The 22,073-nt window shown below is 40.9% G+C and overlaps 1 protein-coding gene across 1 annotated transcript in view; it reads left to right on the top strand.

Annotated features, from left to right (window-relative positions):
* RECK (reversion inducing cysteine rich protein with kazal motifs) overlaps positions 1 to 22,073 on the top strand; it is a 424,990-nt gene that overhangs the window by 268,163 nt on the left and 134,754 nt on the right. The window contains exons 13-15 of the mRNA XM_063922771.1: positions 6,042 to 6,182; positions 10,465 to 10,647; positions 12,051 to 12,173. Coding sequence (XP_063778841.1) covers positions 6,042 to 6,182; positions 10,465 to 10,647; positions 12,051 to 12,173 — 447 coding nt within the window. The remainder of the gene's footprint in view (positions 1 to 6,041; positions 6,183 to 10,464; positions 10,648 to 12,050; positions 12,174 to 22,073) is intronic.

Genomic DNA, 22,073 nt, shown 5'->3' with positions numbered 1-22,073 from the left:
CTCAATGTTTCGGGGTCGCAGCCCCTTCGTCAGGATGCAAAACAGTGATGAAAACAGTGTTTAAATACCTTACAGAGAAGAGGTTCACACCGCCGCCTCCGTCCGCGCTGCCCGGGTCCCGGTCCTGACGTCACTCCGCCCACAGGATATGACGCGGCTCCGGCCCGTCCGGCTAGCGTAGTGGGGCTAGGATAAGGGTAACCAAGGAAACCGTTATAGAATGGCGAGACCAACCAATCCTAGTCACAACATTTTGTAAACAGTAATTACATAGAATATTAAAGTGACTGGTGCACAGATACATTAAACCATCACATAGTGAAGATCCCCTCTATTACCAAACATTGCTTCTATATCAAAAAATATTCACAACGTGCATGAACTTAATAACGATCCTGTCTAATTAATCCCAAACACCCGACGATAACAGCGGACTGGTGCTAGTAATAATTAACATCAAAAACAACCTATTACAGATATCATATGTGCAAGTCTCCTAAATACAGCGAATATAACTCACTAAATATTAGGCAATTCTACACTCCTCCACATTAGTTTTTACCAAAACAATAATTTTTCCAAAAACACCTTAAACTGAGGGCTTCATTTAATCCCTTAGTGAATTGTGTATTCAAAATGAAAATCCATTTTGCTTCAACCTGTAAAAGTTTCTTGGACCGGTCACCCCCAAGTAGGGAAAATGGTACATGGTCTATAATTTTATAGCGTAATGTCGCCATCCCATGCTTGGCTAACATGAAATGGCACGCCACCGGCTGGTCACTATTACCTGATTTAATGGCCTCCCGTATGGCATACCGATGTTGTGCCATCCTTGTATTGAAGGCACAATCGGTTTTGCCCACGTAGGCCAGCCCACATGGGCACGTCAGCAAATAGATGACAAATTTAGAGTCACACGACAGGGGGTATCTTATATTATACTTCTTCCCTGTATGATGGTGTTGGAAGGTGTCTCCAGCTACCAGGAAACTGCAAGTAGTACAACCACTACATTTGTAGCACCCATTCTTGCGCTTAAGGAAATTCATCTTGGGCTGTCCATTATTAAATTTGGAGATGTCTGTTCTAACCACATAATCCCGTATACTGCGGCCTCTGGAATAGCTTCAAAGTAGTCTAAATTGATATACTTCTCCTAATTCTTTATCCGAAGCAACTATGGGCCACAGCTGTCTGGTATGTTTAGCTATGTTTTTACTAGAGATGAGCGGGTTCGGTTTTACTCGGTTTTACTCGGTTCTCAAAACGGCATCTAATTGGCTCACGGATGTCACGTGTTTTGGATAGCCAATAAGGGTCGGTTTTGAGAACCGAGTAAAACCGAGTAAAACCGAATCCGCTCATCTCTAGTTTTTACTGCTGTATTGTACCGTGTCACCCAGGGGAACCTACCCTTAAGCGGTTTGCGTTCACTGGATTTTAATAACTGTTGCTGTGTAACCCTTAATGCTTTGCTTTTAGCTGGTTCTAAAAGATCCAACGGGTACCCCCTCTCTCCAAATTTACTGACCATCTCCTCTAATTGTCTATCTCTATCCGCCTCTAAGTTATTAATACAGCAGACACGCAAGAATTGGGAATATGGCAAACCCCATACTGTGGACTGCGGGTGAAAACTGTAAAATTTTAATAAGTTATTCCTGTCAGTTGCCTTTGTGTACAGCTTCGTGTTAATGATCCCCTCATTAACCGATATGCATACGTCCAAAAAATTGATCTGTTTCTCACTGACTTCCATGGTAAATTTAATTGGACTCTGTGTGGCATTATGCTGTTCTATGATGGCTAGTAATTGAGTTATTCCTACAAAACACAGCCATTTCATCACAACTATGCCTATACCAGCGCTACATAGATGATGTGTTAATTTTTTGGGAAGGTACTAAAACTCAATTACTAGCCATCATAGAACAGCATAATGCCACACAGACTCCAATTAAATTTACCATGGAAGTCAGTGAGAAACAGATCAATTTTTTGGACGTATGCATATCGGTTAATGAGGGGATCATTAACACGAAGCTGTACACAAAGGCAACTGACAGGAATAACTTATTAAAATTTTACAGTTTTCACCCGCAGTCCACAGTATGGGGTTTGCCATATTCCCAATTCTTGCGTGTCTGCCGTATTAATAACTTAGAGGCGGATAGAGATAGACAATTAGAGGAGATGGTCAGTAAATTTGGAGAGAGGGAGTACCCGTTGGATCTTTTAGAACCAGCTAAAAGCAAAGCATTAAGGGTTACACAGCAACAGTTATTAAAATCCAGTGAACGCAAACCGCTTAAGGGTAGGTTCCCCTGGGTGACACGGTACAATACAGCAGTAAAAACATAGCTAAACATACCAGACAGCTGTGGCCCATAGTTGCTTCGGATAAAGAATTAGGAGAAGTATATCAATCTAGACTACTCTGAAGCTATTCCAGAGGCCGCAGTATACGGGATTATGAGGTTAGAACAGACATCTCCAAATTTAATAAAGGACAGCCCAAGATGAATTTCCTTAAGCGCAAGAATGGGTGCTACAAATGTAGTGGTTGTACTACTTGCAGTTACCTGGTAGCTGGAGACACCTTCCAACACCCTCATACAGGGAAGAAGTATAATATAAGATACCCCCTGTCATGTGACTCTAAATTTGTCATCTATTTGCTGACGTGCCCATGTGGGCTGGCCTACGTGGGCAAAACCGATTGTGTCTTCAAAACAAGGATGGCACAACATCGGTATGCCATACGGGAGGCCATTAAATCAGGTAATAGTGACCAGCCGGTGGCGCGCCATTTCATGTTAGCCAAGCATGGGATGGCGACATTACGCTATAAAATTATAGACCATGTACCATTTTCCCTACGTGGGGGTGACCGGTCCAAGAAACTTTTACAGGTTGAAGCAAAATGGATTTTCATTTTGAATACACAATTCACTAATTGATTAAATAAAGCCCTCAGTTTAAGGTGTTTTTTGTAAAAAGTATTGTTTTGGTAAAAACTAATGTTGCTCCATTGGTTGGATACTTATGGAGGAGTGTAGAATTGCCTAATATTTAGTGAGTTATATTCGCTGTATTTAGGAGACTTGCACATATGAGATCTGTAATAGGTTGTTTTTGATGTTAATTATTACCAGCACCAGTCCGCTGTTATTGTCGGGTGTTGGGGATTAATTAGACAGGGTCGTTATTAAGTTCATGCACGTTGTGAATATTTTTTGATATAGAAGCAATGTTTGGTAATATAGGGGAACTTCACTATGTGATGTTTTAATGTATCTGTGCACCAGTCACTTTAATATTCTATGTAATTACTGTTTACAAAATGCTGTGACTAGGATTGGTTGGTCTCGGCATTGTATAACGGTTTCCTTGGTTACCCTTATCCTAGCCCCACTACGCTAGCCGGACGGGCCGGAGCCGCGTCATATCCTGTGGGCGGAGTGACGTCAGGACCGGGACCTGGGCAGCGCGGACGGAGGCGGCGGTGTGAACCTCTTCTCTGTAAGGTATTTAAACACTGTTTTTATCACTGTTTTGCATCCTGACGAAGGGGCTGCGACCCCGAAACGTTGAGTCTTAATAAATAGCACGTTGTTTCACCACTCTTAACAAGTCTCCAAGTGCCGTCCTCATTGCCAGCAGTTGTATGTGGGACGCAGTTCCAGGTGGAAAGGCACGGGAGCAATTGCAATTTACGCTGGGGAGTGTGAGGAGTGTCGGGTCATTTCGGACTGTATATATATATATATATATATATACCGAAGGTGTGGCACTCCTGGCGACTTGTAACTCAAACATCAACCAGGCATGCTTTGAGACAACGTTTCAATGCCTTTATTCCGGCATTGTCATCAGGTCATCACGCCTGTACAAATGTGGATGGCAGAAATACCTTACAACCATCATATGGCGGCATGCTGTACACTTGTAACATCCACCCAGATTTTTTTTAAACTAGTGTTGAGGATAGTACAGGTTCTGTGATGTCCAAATACATTAGCCAGTCATGCTATATATAAATACTGTATTATGAGAGGAGCCTTTGCTTACAGGAGGATGCAAGAAAGGCACAGGAACCAATGTCTGAGGACCAGTCACTCTGCCTCATACCTTACCTGATGTCTTAGGTTACATCATGGGTACCATGAGGCACCTAACAAGGCCCCTGCTCCAAATATTGAAGATTAGGGTGGGTAGAAAAAAACAAAATTACGAGTTCGAACTTCCAATAGTGTGGAAAAGTTGTGGGTCTACAACAGTAACTTGTGTGCAAAATTTCAGCTCGGTCAGATAGTTTTGAAGTTTTGAAAATTTGACACAAATTTTAATATTTTGTAATCAGGTGAAGGCACAGTTTTGAGGCACAAATTTTTCTTTAGGTGAAAACGCTTCAGTTAAACTTAGTTGGTTACAAACCTTTAGGGTAGATAAAAATATTGTAATTCTCCACAAAATGCTCCCAAGCAAGTTTGTGGACCCTGAGCACATCATTCTAGCCTCTTTGAGGTCCAGGCAGATTATGCTTCACGTCGATATTAAGAAGGAGTACCATGGCATTTCGCCTGAGCACTCTGAGCAGTGAGCATCAAATCACGGGTGTTAGAAAAAAAAAAAATTGGTTGGTTCAGTTGGGTAAGGGTGGAACTCACAGTGCAGCCACCTTCTTAGGGTGAGTTCTGAGTTGCTTATCCACATAGAGGGAAACGAACGAAGAGCTGCACACATTCCACAGTTTAACTATGCAACAAGATAGATACTTTGATAGTATTATGGCAATGTAATGTTATTTGCCGGTAAAAAGGGGGTCAGAAAGAATCGAGCTAGGCCTCTTCCTCTAAAAATTTAATTTTAATTGGCTAGAATACCTGAAAATTGCGCCAATCTATCTTAGCAAAGATGGCATTTTGTGGAAGATTGCAATATTTTGACATTTTTTTTAAGGGTGGAGGCACGGACCCTTATTAAACGTATACTAACTTAGGTTTGTATCTAACTTAGTTCAACTAAAGTGATTTCACCTAAAAAAAACTTCTTTGCCAAAATTTGTGCCTTCACCTGATTACAGAATATCCAAATTTGTGTCAAATTTTCAAAATAAGTGCCCGCTAGTAAAAATTATCTGACCGATCTGAAATTGTGCACATAAGTTACTGTTATGGTCCCACAACTTTTTCACATTATTGGAATTTCGAACTCGCAATTTCATTTTTTTTTTTTAACCCACCCTATTGTAGTTTGCCGGCAGCTTGTACCTATATCATTCCTTTGCTGGCGGCAATCTTTTATATTAGCCAGCAGTTCTCACAAGTAAATACTTTTTGTGAATGGGGTTTCTACAGGACTGCAGGTTCTTCAAAACCTGATCACGAAGGGAACATAGGGGGAGATGTACTAAGCAGTGATAAAAGTGGAGAAGTGAGCCAGTTGAGAAGTTGCCAATGGTAACCAATCAGCATTGACGTAACATTTATAATTTGCATACTTTAAAAGTATACAGAGCAGCTGATTGGTTGCCATGGGCAACTTCTCCACTGACTTACTACTCCACTTTTATCACTGTTTAGTACATGTCTACTATAGACACAAGCCTATTGATATGCGCATAATGTTCCAATTTGAAAAAAATGTTGGGGGTGGATGGGTGCGAGGCTTCATGTGACACAGGACACCAAAATGTCTAGTTATGGTTCTGGCCACATGACTGCCGAGACCTAGAAGCTGTGCTGGAGCCGCTGCAAGCATCAGATATGTCGACATTCTAACATGCCAACATTTCTTCACTGTCTACATGATATATGTCTACATGGTCAAGGTTGACATTTTGACCATGTCAAAAATCCTAATGTCGACACAATGGATATTGACATTATGACTGTCGACATATAATAGCACAACCCTTCTAACATACATCTATTTTTATTGCTCAAATGATTTGCCACCTTGCACACAAGAAAAAGAGATAACTGACTATATGAGGGCTTATATAATCCTAGGTATTTCATTTTTAATCATTTTAGGATCAAGTCCACTGGATAATGCGGCTGAGGAAGTCACACACCCATGCAATCCGAATCCATGTCCAACCAATGAATTGTGTGAGGTGAACAGAAAAGACTGCCTTCCTGGAGATCCATGCCTTCCATATTCCTGTACACCAGGTAATTAGTAGTGCAGGTCACTGGGTTAGTTTCTCCAACAATAACAATTATTATATTAGTATTATACTAGTAATATTGTAATCATAGGAGAAAAAGTACCAGCCAATCAGCTCCTAACTGCCATGTTACAGGCTGTGTTTGAAAAATGACTGGAGCTGGTTGGTTGGTACTTTATCTCTTTCCACTTTATCTCTCTCCAAGGATTGATTAATTAATAGACCCATCTGTAGCTCTGAGCCTAGGAAAGTGATGTCGTAATTGTTACAGTTACAATTACAGTGCATTCAGGCAGCAGTGTAGTCAATAAGACAAAAGGAAGGGCAAGAGTAGTAGTAAAAGTAAATTTGAATGGCAAAATGCTATAGAATAGATGGATTTATATAATAATTGGCTAAGTCTATCCTGTATCTGACATGCTCAGTAGGTGCCAGAACTGACGTTGGGGGGATGGAGGGGCATCAGAGTTCAGGCCAATTGTCAATAGTTGTAATGTAGCTGTTACTCAAGCAGGGCATACATTTTGCCATTATTGACCCAGGGGGTCATTCTGAGTTGATTGCTAGCTGCCGTTGTTCGCAGCACAGCGATCAGGCTTAAAATCGGCATTTCTGCGCATGCGTATGGGCCGCAGTGCGCCCGCGCGACGTACTTTCACAAAAAACTATGCAGTTTCACACAAGGTCTAGCGACGCTTTTCAGTCGCACTGCTGATCGTTGAGTGATTGACAGGAAGTGGGTGTTTCTGGGTGGTAACTGACCGTTTTCTGGGAGTGTGCTAAAAAATGCAGGCATGTCAGGTAAAAACGCAGGCGTGCCTGGGGAAATGGGGGAGTGGCTGGCCGAATGCAGGGCGTGTTTGTGACGTCAAAACAGGAACTAAACAGACTGAAGTGATCGGAAGGAAGGAGTAGGTCTGCAGCCACTCTGAAACTGCTTGAAAAAAATGTAACCTGTTCTGCGATCCTTTTGTTTGCACTTCTGCTAAGCTAAGATACACTCCCAGAGGGCGGCGGCTTAGCGTTTGCACTGCTGCTAAAAGCAGCTAGCGAGCGATCAACTCGGAATGAGGGCCTCAATCCGCTGATAATCAGTGGATAGATCCAATAATTCCATAGTGTATGTCCGCAATTGATAAGGTCAGGCATGAAAATTCTCCAACATGACTGACATCCAGTCATTGGTCAACTGTCCAACACTCACCTTTAAAGTCCAGTGGTTCAGGGAGGTATGAACAATGGCGACAGGTGTGCTTCCTTCATCTTCAGTGGCAGAGAGGTAAAGGCAATCCCAGTCCCAATAATATCACAGGTTTTTTAAAAATACATTTAGAAATATTAGACACGTCCGCTGTAACACTATACAGGTTTTAAACAAGGTCAGCAGTACAGACAGGAAATATTACACTAACAGATATATCATCACTGATAGTCAAGCATAAACAAAAAAAGATGATGCTGTGTTCATAACACTAAATATATATATTCATACAAATATGAATTATTTAACCACTTAACTGATGTTTTTTCCCTTCAAATGCGTTAACAACATTGTTTTTTAAAATGTATTTTATTTAATAAAGTTGAAAAAGTATTTTTTTAAATATTTAAACATTATATTATGCACATCTGCAGAACGGATCTCCTTGTATAAAATGTGGGGGCAGGGTGGGATGGCGCAGTTGCATGAAATCTGACCATGCCAGTTAAGTGGTTTTTAAAGGAGGTCTGAAAATACAGTGGTTAACACAGTTAACAATAAAATAAATATTTACATTACAATCCCTCTGGAAGTACCCAATATATTTAATAGAGTCCAGCTGTGGTTTTTAAAGGTGGTGCACATAGCATGGGGTGATTCTGGAGCCAATATGGAGTACTAAATTGTCGACAAATGGAGTTAACAGAGTGTTCCAGTTCTTGTCAAATGCCCGTTGATTTACATGGGCTTCAATTAATTATACTTGGTAATATATAGGTGATGCTTGTGGAATCTATGCTTGTGGAATCTATTAATCAACAGTTCCCCATAGTCCCATATACATGAAGTGTGGCTATTAAATATTGAATCTGTACTTGTAAACTAACACTTCCTGTTTACCATTTATATAGTGAAGCTAGACAAAACACAGATATGAGTTGTCAAATAATGTTATAAACATAAATGAAACCTAAAGATTGGTCCTTCATAGCATGAAGACCGCTAATCCAACACCCTAAGTGGTGTTTACACTTTAGGATGTAATGATGTATGTAGAACTTTCTGGCACTTTCCATTAGTATGTTGAAAGACAGAGATGATAGCAGTACATTTTTATTGTTCACAACAGTAAACAACAAAATGGATAATTGCTGCCATCTGGTTCATCATTCTATCCCTCCTACTAGAATCACTCTGAACTGGGAAAGGGTATTGTAGTATAACAGCAGGGAGGGGGAGGGCAGAGTGGGAAAGGGGAGGGACAACATGAGGGTGGAGCAGCAGGCAGAATATGAGGGGTGGAGCAGTGAGCAAACTGAGGTGACCATATGCCGGGTACTTTTACTAGTAAAGAAAAATTCTGTTGTTTTGCTTATTTTTGAAAATGGAACCTTTATTATTTCTACTAAAATAAAATTCCTCTGCATGTCTAATTTTAAGTCCAACAAAATGAAAATGAAGCATGAAATTTGTGCGTAAAAATATCCGTTTGTGTACATCTCTTAAATTGTTCAAAGGATTTATTAAGTTTGTAATTATACATAAATAGTTTATACTATAGTGTTAGGGTGACAATTATTATTCAATCATTCTAAATGAATATCATCAGTGCTACAGTGTTAATTAATTGCCCTCACCTTTAGTTATGCCACAAACTCCTTTCTATTAACAATATTATTACTCTGTTCCTAGCTTGTAGGGTGCACTGCTGGCTGGAGTGGCATCTGGAGTGGCCTTAAGATGATTCTGGCCTACTTTTCTTTAATATCACAACAAACAGCTGAGCCACACGTGGGGGGCAGTGGGAGCAGTCCCAGGGTGCACATATCCCTCCTTGGTACAGAAACGGCCTGCTACCACTACAGACAAAAGTTAATGATATATGGTAATGGTGGGTTTGAGCCGACATACCAGAATCTTCAGTAGTTAAAAAAATATATATTTTGGTTTAGCGCAGTTTCAAGTTCTCCAAAAAGATCACCTAAGATGATATATCCTATTAATCTGAATTTTCCATTCAAACAAGCCCAGATGTTTTTGGATATAACTGAACATTTGTATTCATTTGTTACATTTAGAATATGCTGGCAAATCTGCAGTTTTAAAATTATATTCTTTTCTTATGTAGGTTGAGTCTCCCATTTCCAAAAATCAGAAATATAGAATTTTTCGAGCATGACTGAGATAATTTGTTGAGCTTGAGATTTGCTTTCTGATGGTTCAGTGTACACAAACTGTTTAATGCATAACATTTTTTAACATTGTATATTATCTTCAGGCTGTGTGTATAATGTGTATATGAAACATAAATTAATTTTGTGTTTTTACACAAACATTATTTCATGCACAAAATTATAAAAAATATTATATAAAATTTTCTTCAGGCTATGGCGTTTATTCAATTACTGTCGGAATTCCCGACTTGTCGAAAAAAACGTGTGTTTCCGACCTTTTTAGGTCGAATCCAGATTCGACCTATTCAAGTCAAGTGCCGTTTTTCCGACTTGTCAGGAATTCCGACCTGTCGTAAAACACATGGATCGGCGGATTAGCCATGGATCCATGTATTTTGTCGAAATTGTGAGTGTTTTCAACAGGTTTTTGGCCTGTTTTCGACAATGTCGATTCGACTTTAAAAAAGTTGGTTCGGCATTGTCGAAAACGGGCAAAACCTGTCGGAAATATCCGCAAATTGAATACAGAAGTTTTGGATCCTCTCCGTCAGAGAAGATCTGACACGAATTGAATACACCCCTAAGTGTATAAGGGGTAAATGAAAGATAAATGCATTCTGTGTTTTTACTTTGGTCCTATCCCCAAAATATCTCATTGTGGTATGCAAATATACTAAAATATGGAAAAATCCAATATCCAAAATACGTCTGGTCCCAAGCATTTTGGATATGGGAGATATTGGAATTTGCCTTTGAAATTAAAACATTTTTAGATACACCTGTTTTGAGGGGTTTTTATGAGCTAAATATTCAGACACATTCCTGTTACATGTTATTAAGTCCAGTTGTAAATTGTCTGTTAGCTGTTCTGTTTAATAATTACTGTATTTTCCTAATTATAATTTACATAGGCTGTAAGTTGGGAGAAGCCTCTGAGTTCCTTGTGCGGCAGGGAGACCTCATCCAAGTACCTTCAGGAGAAGTAGGCTGCTATAAAATTTGTACTTGTGGACAAAGTGCAACACTGGAAAATTGTTTGGAAATACAGTGTGTCGATCTACAGAAATCATGTGTGGTTGGTGGGCAAAGCAGAAGTACGTGATCTACAGCAGATTGTAAAATTGACATTAACAATTATATTTAACATGAACATAATAGTACTAAGATTAAATAAACTTTGCTTAAAAATACCCAAGAAATTGCTAAAAGAGTCTTTGTCCCAATAATGCAAACAATTATTATAACAGTTTAGTGAATATGGTACTTAGACATTCTATATATAATAAATAATTCGCAACAATGGACCCAAATTTGGACTAAGTCTGAAAAAAGTAAAACTGCCAAAGCTATGCTGAGAAAATATTTAATGTGTCCCAAAATGGACTGTGGTTTTGATCAATATAAGCACAAGGTCAAAGGAACTCACTCTTGGAGGCCTATTTAATTAGCTTCAAGAGGGGCAACAGCAATGTGACTGCGCCCCCTCCCCCCCCCCCCCCCCCTCGTGGTCTGATCCCACCCAAGACTTGACATCTTTTAGTACTCCACCCTATGAAGAATAATGTGTCAGATAACAATAGTTGCTGCAAATAGTTTCAGGACTGTTAAGGTAATAACTAGTAGTGCCTGGTAGAGTCCTGCTGCTACTGTTGTCTGTCCATGCTGAAGCAGTGAATGGATTGATGAGAGAGATGGAAGGGGGTAGCAATGTGTTGGAGTGAGTTCAAGAATGCTTCTACCATCAAGTTATAAGCAAGACAACCATCCGCAGTTGTATCAGGAAGATAATGCAGGTAGAGTTTGTGCTAAAACCTTCTGTAAGATGGCACAGAAAAAAGGACACACTAATTATGTTATTATGTGGACATGCACAATGTGAAACAAATACAGTAAATAGGCACACAATGCCTTAATGTGGTTTGTTCACAGACAGCCGTAGCTTACAAAGTACAGTATATTAATCCACATTGGTGTACATGGCAAATGCCAAAAGTAAAGAACATTTTTTACATTGCCTTATTTTATTTTAAGGGATCCATTCATTGTACTCCTTGTTATATGTGATGTGTCAATCTAGTTCACCAGTGCAGTAATGAGGGCTGAATGCAAAAGCTACAGTGTTTGTTTGTGGCCTGAAAAGGTTTTCCTAAATGCAGTTTCAGGAGCGTGACTGAGGCTAAGCCGCCTATTTTCTAAAAAGTGAGGGAGTCTCATGTGCCCAATAATACTGTGAGGCAGATGTCCTTGCCACGTCACCTGATTGAACGTGCTACACCAACATTTGCAATCCTTGTTCAATTATCCTGTACATGTGTCCACAACACATTTGATTTTTCTCATTAGTCTACAACAAGGCAACCTTATGGAAACTTTTACACTTACTATTGAAGCTGTGCAGAATATATAGTTTGTTTGCTAACTATGAAATATGATCCTAAATTATACATTGTTAAAGAAAAAGTTATCTTTTATGTTATCTAAACTTATTATTTCATAGATCATCGGACATCCTTCAAGGTCGACTGTAATATCTGTTCATGTGTTGCTGGTACAGTGCATTGCTCAAAGCGACAGTGTGTAAATGAACTCATCTCCGATGATGATCGCAACATGTTTACTGGTAGGAACATAACATACTGTATCTATAATTGTTTGTGCTCTTGTATAGAATGCTTATTTTCCTTTATTCTCTCAAATTCCCCAGCTTAATGATAGCACTGTTGCTGTCTCTGAAAAGAGAGGTGTTTTATGTATGTGTGAATGTATATACAGATGTGTCCTCATACGCAGAGAGTGAAATGCCTGGCTCAACTGAGATGCTATGAGATCAATAGCATATTCTTTAAATTATGCATCTAATACCCCTTTTCCACCTGAATACCATGTCCGATCCGGGATGTTTAACCCGGCTACAACCCGTATCGCCCCCCCCCCGTTTCCACTGCACATCGACACGGGTTATTCCTGATAAGTTTCCACCTAACCCGGGTAAGCTCTGTAAAAGCCTCTCCCCGAATATTAAGCAGCTCTTTGATCTCTGTGTCTGACAAGGTATGGGTAGCCATGTAGCTGTGCTGGAGCTTCTGCTGCTGTATAGTGTCTGTTTGGAAGCTGCTGCAATAAAAATATCTGTATGTGCCCAGCGTGACTTCAGAGTGTTTTGTTTGCAAGCTGCCTCAATGCCTGCATGTGCCCAGCGTAGTGTTGTTTGCAAGCTGCTGCAATAGATGTGCACAGCGACTTGCATCTGCGTTTGTTTGCAAGCGGCTACGGTGCCTGCATGTGCCCAGCGTGTCTCCCAGGGATGACATCATCCTCCTGTGCCCCAGAAGTACCAATCAGCATCTCAGAGCGTTACTCGGGTCTGAAAACACGGGTAATGACCGTTTCCACTGCACACTTACCCGGGTCATTACCGTGTTCTACCCAGGTAAATAGCCGGGTAGGATTCCCGGGTCACTCAACCCGTGTTGACCCGTTTCCACCTACTAAAAACCCGTGTCGATGCGCACCCCCATGCAAAAACACGGGTAAAAAAAGCTAGGGAAAAAGGGGTATTAGTCACATCACAAATGCAACAAAATAGCCACTCACAGTATACCAGAGATACTAGGCTGAGACAGGAAATTGTTTTGCACATGTACAAAGTCACAGATTAAGCACAGTGGACTTGGTATGAGCAAAGCTGCGACTAGTGGCATCGGAGCCCTTTTTGCACACATTCAGTTTCAGTTGTACACAGATATACAAATGTCACAGATCCCAGTGCTCTGAGTTTGCTTTGTCGCTTGTAGTAGTTTTATATGTGTGATTAAGACACAAATTTTGAGTGAAAAGACACTTGGTGTGGACATGTTGACTGGAACCGTGTGTGCAGAGAGGGGCTATTTGGCGTGACTGAAGCCACAGTATAAAATGACACATCTGTATGCATTAGGGATGTGCGCCGACCCCCATGTTTTGGTTTTAGATCTGTAGTAACTTTATGTTTTGGTTTTGCCAAAACCTCCCTCACTTGTTTTAGTTTTGGATCTATATTTTTATAAAAAAATTGTTAAAAAACTGTGAAAATCACATAATTTGGGCCTTTTTTTGTTCCTATGTGGTATTAACTTCAATAACAGTAATTTCCAGTCAAGTTTGACCACCTCACAGCTGACAATATTGTTTTCATCCAGTTCAGGTCAAAAGGTTGCATTGAGCTAGCTGGTTGAGTAAGCTAAGGGACAGCAGTGGGCAGACACACACAAGGCTGTTCAAATTCAAATACTGTATGGCACAGCTGGGAAACAAAGTGGCAGTGCAGTGGCAGACAGGATGGTAGCTTAGTAAACTAAATTACCCCATAGAAACTAACCGAGAATGTTTTCATTAATCAAGAACTAACTCAGAGACCTGAGGCAGTACAGGGAAATGGAGACAATAAAAGAAGAATAAAAAAATAATTGGGTTGATTGATTGTGGTATGCAAATGTCTGGTCCACTAGGGCAATATTCTCTGTGAGGTCTACCGACAAAAAGACAAAAAAAATCAGTAAAATAAGAATTCAAAAATGATTGATCAATTTATTGATGAATTAAAACTTTTGTGAGGCTGTTCTGCAGGGGAAAAAGGGACATAAAATACAAGACTGATTGATTGATTGATTGATTGATTGATTGATTGATTGATTAATTAAAATTAACACATCTGAGGCACAATTCTTATAACAAATTACTTAGTAATGTTGGAGAAATGACCAATAAAAAGGTTTGTCTATGCAAAATAGACCGTCACTGATGCCCCTCAAAAATACAGCCCATAAATGAAAAGTGGTGTAAGATGAAATTGTCATTGGGCCCTCCCACCCAGAGGTGGATTTACTGTAGACCTCATGGATCCCTAAGCAAGATACTGATTTAGGGCCCCCCTCCTTAAACCATAGCACTATATTTTCATTCCTGCCCCTTATATTATTTGTTGTTTTTTTCTCCTTACAGTATATTCTATTACAGCATATTACTTCCTCCTTCACTGATTGCACCATTTCCCCATACCTCTAAATTCCATTATTACACCACTCAGTTACTGCATTTTAGATCAGTGCTCCCCTCACTGAATGAACTCACCATACACCATTATTACACCCTCACTCACTGACAGCATAGCAAGTCCCATTACCTAAAATACTCATTATTTTCCCCCTCAATCACTGACCCGCATTGTACAATAGCTATTTATAACAGCATTTTATAATACCCATTATTACACCCCTCAGTCAGTGATTGTATTGATTATATATCAGTGCCCCCCCCCCCTCTCACTAATTGTAGTGCCTGCTACAACCAGTGATAATGGGGGAGGGGGAGGCATTGAAATACGAGGTCTGACAATTAAGTTCACAAACTCATTGCAGTAAAAGTGCTACCTACCTCATTGCTGAATATTACTGTGGTCACCTTTAAAGTACTTAACTTGGGAAGCTATGCACCAATGCCAGTGCCTACTCCACCCGCCAAAACAATTTTGGAACTGGTTTTGTGCTGCCATCATATTTCTCCTGATATCATCAATGTCATCAAAATGCCTTCCTTTGGATATTTACTTTATCTTCGTGAACATAAAAAAATAATTGGGGGCTAGATCTGGTGAATAGAGAGGGTGTTCCTACACAGTTATTTGTTTACTAGCTAACAACTCACAGACAGTGCTGTGTGAGAGCAGGAACATTGTCATGATGCAAGATCCATGAGTTGTTGGCAAAATGTTTGGGTCGTTAACTTTTTCTTGCAGTTTTTTCAGTACTTCCAAATAGTAAACATTGCTCTGCTATGCTCCTGACAGTCAGTCGATGATTTTCATGCACAATATGACAAACCTTTGCAATGCTCATTGTTGGCCGTCCTGGTCTCTCATCATCAGTGACACTTTCTCTTCCTTCAGAAGCATCATCACCCAAAACTTGTACTGACAGCTCTCTGATTTCACATCCACGCTTGCCACGTTTAACAAGAAATTTTATGTTCGTTTGTTGATCTAATTCAAGCTTCGACTTTCTTGCAATGGCAATCCAAAATACACACAGACAATAATAGACGCCACTCAATAAGAGACTGCCATACTGTAGCTCAACAACAACACAGCTATGAAGCGCTGGTATGTCATCAAACCAGACTGAGGGTTTTGTCCAGTGCTGCCACAGTAAGCGCACGGTGGCGAGTTCATGAACTTAATTGTCAGACCTTGTATAATGGAGTCGCACTAAAGGCACTGATTATGTAATCAATACAGGGACTGCTTGAGTCATTGGTGTTTCTATCATGGGTGCAATGTGTGCAGTGCACATGGGCCCCTAGGTCCAAGTGGGCCCACACTGCACACACTGCACCCATGTTGTTTTAATACTTACCTTTCCAGAGTCCCGCGATGGGTGCTGCAGCCGCAGCAGCCGTGGCAAAAATCACTCCTAAATGGCCACCATGCATGTGCAGTAGGTAGGGCACCATGTTTCCGGAGACCTGCACATGCACAGTAGACTCTGGCACAATGCCAAAGCCTACAACGCCATGGAGAGTAGGGGGTCCATCTGGAGTCTACACATGGGCCTCCTCCTCTCTTAAAATGCAGCTGGATTGAGTGGTGCAATAATGGGTATTATAATGGATAGGGGACCTGCTAATAGGGGTTGGGGGACATGCTACAATCAGTGTGGGGGGGGGGGCACTGATATATAATGCAGATTGGGTGTATAATACTTATTATTACACCCAATCACATTAGTGTTGACTGCATGATATGTGAGTGCCTCTACTCCACTTACTGTTTGTAGCAGCCTAGCAGGTCTCCCATCCCTTATAATACCTATTATTACACCCCTCAGTCAGTTTGACTGTATTGTTAATAAATCAGTGCCCCATTGATTGTAGCAGGCATCTCCTATACATGGTAGCACTTAAAATAGGGTATAATAGCATATTGATATATCAGTCAGTGTGTGCCTCTCCCCCAGCCATGACTGTAGCAGGTGGATTTTATACACTGTACTTAAAATAACACTGCCCTCCCCCCACCCCCGCTTGACAGGAATTTGAAGTACAGTAGGTGGATGTTATACAGAGTTTTAAAAATACTGTAATAACGTACACTGGAAGACCTGATATTTTTCTCTGATGTCATACACACGTGTCATGATGGTACACACGCACAATACTACTGGACTGAAGACACAGGCAGGTGCTGGAGCCGGCACCCAACTGATGTCAAATCACTGACACACTGCTGGGAGTATTCAGCCAGCCCAGCTCTCTAACAATTTCAGCTGCACTTGCTGTCCGCAGGAAATGCTTCTTAGACAGCCTTGTTGGTGGGCCCCCTGGGACCCACAGGGCCCTAAGCAGCCACTTTGGCTGCCTTATCATAAAGGACATGCACAGTTCAACTAAGCAAGAATTTCAGCTACAGGGACTGCCACTGTCATGGTTAAAGTGCATTGTTTGGGCCCCCACAAACCAGTTTTTTTGGAGGGACTGCCTCCAAACACATGAACAGGTTGATTATGAGGATGTTAATTACATTATCATTTTTTAAATAAATTTATGAACTTGCTGCAAATAATAAAACATAAAGGAGGAGCGTAGATGTTTAACATCCCTACCTCTACTAACTTTGGCCTCACAAATGGAGTGGATGCCTTCACAAACGTTGTCAGGATTTTGGTAAATATAATCCAACACCCAAGAGGTGTTTTTTTTTTTTTTTTTTTATGCCCAGGCATCACAATGGCTTTCTTTTAATCATGGGCAAGAACTACTGCCACTGATGGCTGGCTTACACAAACAACATCATCAACATCCTCATTCTCCTCATGTCAGATAGTAGTAGTACTCAAATATTCCCCTCATCCTGTTTCACTTCCACAATAGCATCCTCAATTTCTATTATGTTCTCATCACCATCTTTATTTGTACTTCTCCGCACACATACAAATGGTGCAGAAATGGTGGAAAAAGGTGAAAGAGAACAGTGTGAGAAATGTTATATAGTTTATGTGGACATCCCTAGACATCCTCAGGGATTTGTGAACACACAATTTGAGCCTTAGTATTCTTTTTTTTTTGGTCAATGATTTGTCACTTTTAAGGTGACATCTCTACCCCTTTTGTAACATTTTGAATAATGTCTATTTTATAGGCCCTTTCCTAAACTTTCTGGCCCCTGGACAACTTTTAGTGGATGTTGTACTATCAGGACTGGCAGAAGCTGCATTGCTAGCACTTGGTTCATGATCTAGCTCTTTGCGTGACTGATCGTTATACATATCAAACTCAACACACACAAGTTGTACAATAAAAAAGCCATTCTTTTTAATTTTTCCAAAAATGACAACACAAAGTGGCGAGTTACACCGTTTAAATTATTATGTCAACAAAGGCACATTCAGCTTGTATAAAAACAGCAATTACTATTATTTTTTAAATGACAACAAAAGCGGTGAGTCAAACCACTTATATTATTATGTCAATAAAGGCACTTATATTTATTATGTTAACAAAGATGCTTATATACAGATTGTTTCTGTGCCATACAGGCATCCTAGTTGCGCCATTAAAATAGCGCAGGTTGGCAAAGTGATAAGGCACAGGAGGATCCACAGTATGCAATACACAGCTTCACCGCCAGAATGGGTTCACTACGGCTGGCCGGCGGTCGGGCTCCCGGCGACCAGCATACCGGCGCCGGGAGGCCGACCGCCGGCTTACCGACAGTGTGGCGAGCGCAAATGAGCCCCTTGCGGGCTCGCTGCGCTCACCACGCTATGGGCATGGTGGCGCGCTACGCGCGCCACACTATTTTATTCTCCCTCTATGGGGGTCGTGGACCCCCATGAGGGAAAATAAGTGTCGGTATGCCGGCTGTCGGGCTCCCGGCGCCGGTATACTGAGCGCCGGGAGCCCGACCGCCAGCATACAGAAGACCACCCGCCAGAATACTGTACAATGTAGCAAGCCCTGACAAGAGGGCCAGTGTACAGTAAATATTATTGTATTAATTTTATTAATACAATAATACTGCAGCATGGACTACGAAATCACCAACACGGCAGGCATCCAGTGACAACATGCCTTACAACTGAAAGCTCCCCTGGTGCACTGTATAAAATGATCCCTACATTAAGTAGAAATGTGAACACAGAAAAAGATATGCTCAGCACACAAAAAAATTCACAGTTCAGCGTTCTACATAGCTATCTAAAAGAAAAAAAATCATTACAAACAGCGATAGAGAGACAACCAGCACTATAAAAAAAATGACATTGAGTGACATCACTATGTCACTGCAGGTGTCAGTCACCTTTCTCTGTGGCTCTCTTAGCATAACGGTATTGCCGATGGTTAGATTCCCGCAAAGGACAAGGTGTTATGAAAAACAATTTAGAATACTTTTCTGTTATCAATTTTATGCTGGATGTACTGTATGTTTTACATTGCAAGTCTCTTCTTATTACACACTGCAACTTGTTCAGCACACATTGTTAATTGTGTTAATCAATTTCTGCAGTGTGCTCACACAATGCTAACATGCCTTACAAATGAACAAGCCTTCTGTGCCTATACTATACAAGTGTGGCTTTTCAAATAACAAGAGTCTTACTTTTATGAGACTAAGTTTACTGTAATTTTTCCCGGGCCTCACCCATTGCTTTAATAGGCAGCCTTCCTATTAAAGCAAGACTTGTGATTTCACAGACTGGGTGTACTGCTTTGTGTACCGGTCATGTTGTGTTGGTCATTTACGAAGTCCATGAAATTGGAAGTCTTACGGGTGGGGGGGGTAGCTGCCTATTAAAGCAATGGGGAGGCCCATGAAGGAGTCCAGTAAACTCAGACTCATAAAGATAAGACTCTTGTAATTTGAAAAGCCACTCTTGTATCGTTAGCAGGGCCCTCTTTCCTCTTGTTGTCAAAGCCCTCTTCTCGACACATTTCACTCACAGCTCTCTCCTACTCAGTGACCATCTTTACCCGCTTTTTCTCCTGCTGATAAAGGCTCATCTCCATCTATGGCCTGCAGCCCCTAGTAGTACAATGATCACTCCCTCACTAATTACATTTTAGCTGTATTATGTCTTGAGAATTGTGGTGCTCTTTGTTACCTGTACTCTATTTCTGTTATTTATTTATTTACTGTAATCCTAAGTTTTGCCTCCCTGTATTGCCCTTTGTACGGCGCTGCAAAACACTTGTGGTGCCTTATAAATAAAATGTAATAATAATAAAATTGTATATCTGTGTAAAAAGTAGCATGCAAGATTTTTTTTCTAATAATCCCAAAACAAGTTCTGTCATGCTTCGTATACAGACTCAGACAGACACACAGATACTGTATAGTCAAAAACTAGGAAAAGTCTCTGATGCTACTTTTTACACAGATATACAAGTGTCGCTTTTCAACTTACGAGAGTCTTATCTTTTTGAGACTGAGTTTGCTATATTTATTCCTAGAAATGAGTGGTATTGATTACTTGGAATCCAAGTCACCCCGAACATTAGGGATCTGAGTCTACCCGAGCCACGGCTTGGATATTCCCGCTAGACTCAGATCCCACATCAAGGCCGAACATCATCTTCCTGGCAATATACAGATGGGTATCCCCAGCGCAAGTTAGGTCAAATAAATGATTGATAACGCTATATGTATAATGAATATATTGTTTATTTGTAAGGGAGGAATATAATGCAAAATTAATATTCTTAAAAATATATATTTCTAAAAATTGGTACCTTACTCCAGTTCAAAGAAAAAATTTCTCAATTGAAAATGTGCAAAGAATGGTTTTATGGCCTATTACCGGTAAACATAAAAGACAAACTACATAAAACGTACAAACATAAAACATACAGTGTCCCAAACCAGTGTTTGAACTGAATAAAACAGTCCTGGTGAGGATAAAATATTGCACAATATGCTGAAGTGCTGGGTTATGAATGCGTAGATTCGCAACTTATTCCCTCTGTTCAGGAAAAGAATATAAGCAGGTGGCTGCAAAGCTAGATTCCGTTCACATAGGCAAGTGGAAGTCAGCTGGTATAATGGTATGAAACAGTCTGTACGTCAAGTCATTTCCCAACCAGTGATATCTTATGCAGTCAGAAGAAATGTACCAAGGTTGACAAATTACCTTGAATAAATTCATGCACCTAAGTCCATATGTACGGACGGTCCAGTGGACTTAGGTGCAGTGGCGTCACAAGGCGGGTGCGGGGGGTGCGGCCCGCACCCGGGTGTGACACCTGGAGGGGGTGACACCAAATGTCAGCTCCTCCGCAGTGACAGGAGCCAGGTGCTGCAGTGTGAAATTCCGTTACAGCACCCGGCTCCTGTCATAGCAGAGGAGCCGACAGCACACTGAGACCGTCTCTGGGGGAAGCCCAGCATCTCCGGAGATGCTGGGCAAGCCCCCAGAGTGACGATCCCGGTATCCCCGCGAAGCCACGCCCCCTAGCTGTAAGGCCACGCCCCTTTTTTGCCGCGATCGCGGCAGTACATCAGGGGTGCGCACCGGGTGTCACCACACCTGGTGACGCCTCTGCTTAGGTGCATGAATTTATTCAAGGTAATTTGGGAAATGACTTGACGTACAGACGGTTTCATACCATTATACCAGCTGACTTCCACTTGCCTATGTGAACGGAATCTAGCTTTGCAGCCACCTGCTTATATTCTTTTCCTGAACAGAGGGAATAAGTTGCGAATCTACGCATTCATAACCCAGCACTTCAGCATATTGTGCAATATTTTATCCTCACCAGGACTGTTTTATTCAGTTCCAACACTGGTTTGGGACACTGTATGTTTTATGTTTGTACGTTTTATGTAGTTTGTCTTTTATGTTTACCGGTAATAGGCCATAAAACCATTCTTTGCACATTTTCAATTGAGAAATTTTTTCTTTGAACTGGAGTAAGGTACCAATTTTTAGAAATATATATTTTTAAGAATATTAATTTTGCATTATATTCCTCCCTTACAAATAAACAATATATTCATTATACATATAGCGTTATCAATCATTTATTTGACCTAACTTGCGCTGGGGATACCCATCTGTATATTGTTGTCTATTAGAGTGGAATTAGGTAGTGGTTCCACATTCCCTACAGCAGCATCTTGGGTACAGTGATTGTTAACTTCTCCTCTAGCGCAGTGCCACATTTTTTCTTTTGACCAGATCATCTTCCTGGCGTCGGATTCTCGCAGGGCTTGGATTCCATATAAGGTGCTGTGGCCGGGATTCAGCGCCATTTCACACAATGCATGCTGATTGCCTGTGCAATACTCTGCTGTTTAGGCTGTGCTGTGTCCATCCAGAGACTCCAGACTAATTGTGGCTGTGTAGCATAGTGACTGTATATAGGGGCACACTGCACTGTACTCTGCCATTTAGGCTGTGCTATGTCCATCCAGAGACTCCAGACTAGTTATGGCTGTGCAGTATAGTGACTGTATATAGGGGCACACTGCACTATACTCTGCTGAGTT

The sequence above is a fragment of the Pseudophryne corroboree genome, chromosome 5, assembly GCF_028390025.1.
Source record: "Pseudophryne corroboree isolate aPseCor3 chromosome 5, aPseCor3.hap2, whole genome shotgun sequence".
NCBI lineage: Eukaryota > Metazoa > Chordata > Amphibia > Anura > Myobatrachidae > Pseudophryne > Pseudophryne corroboree.
This window is presented reverse-complemented; position numbering and strand designations above follow the sequence as displayed.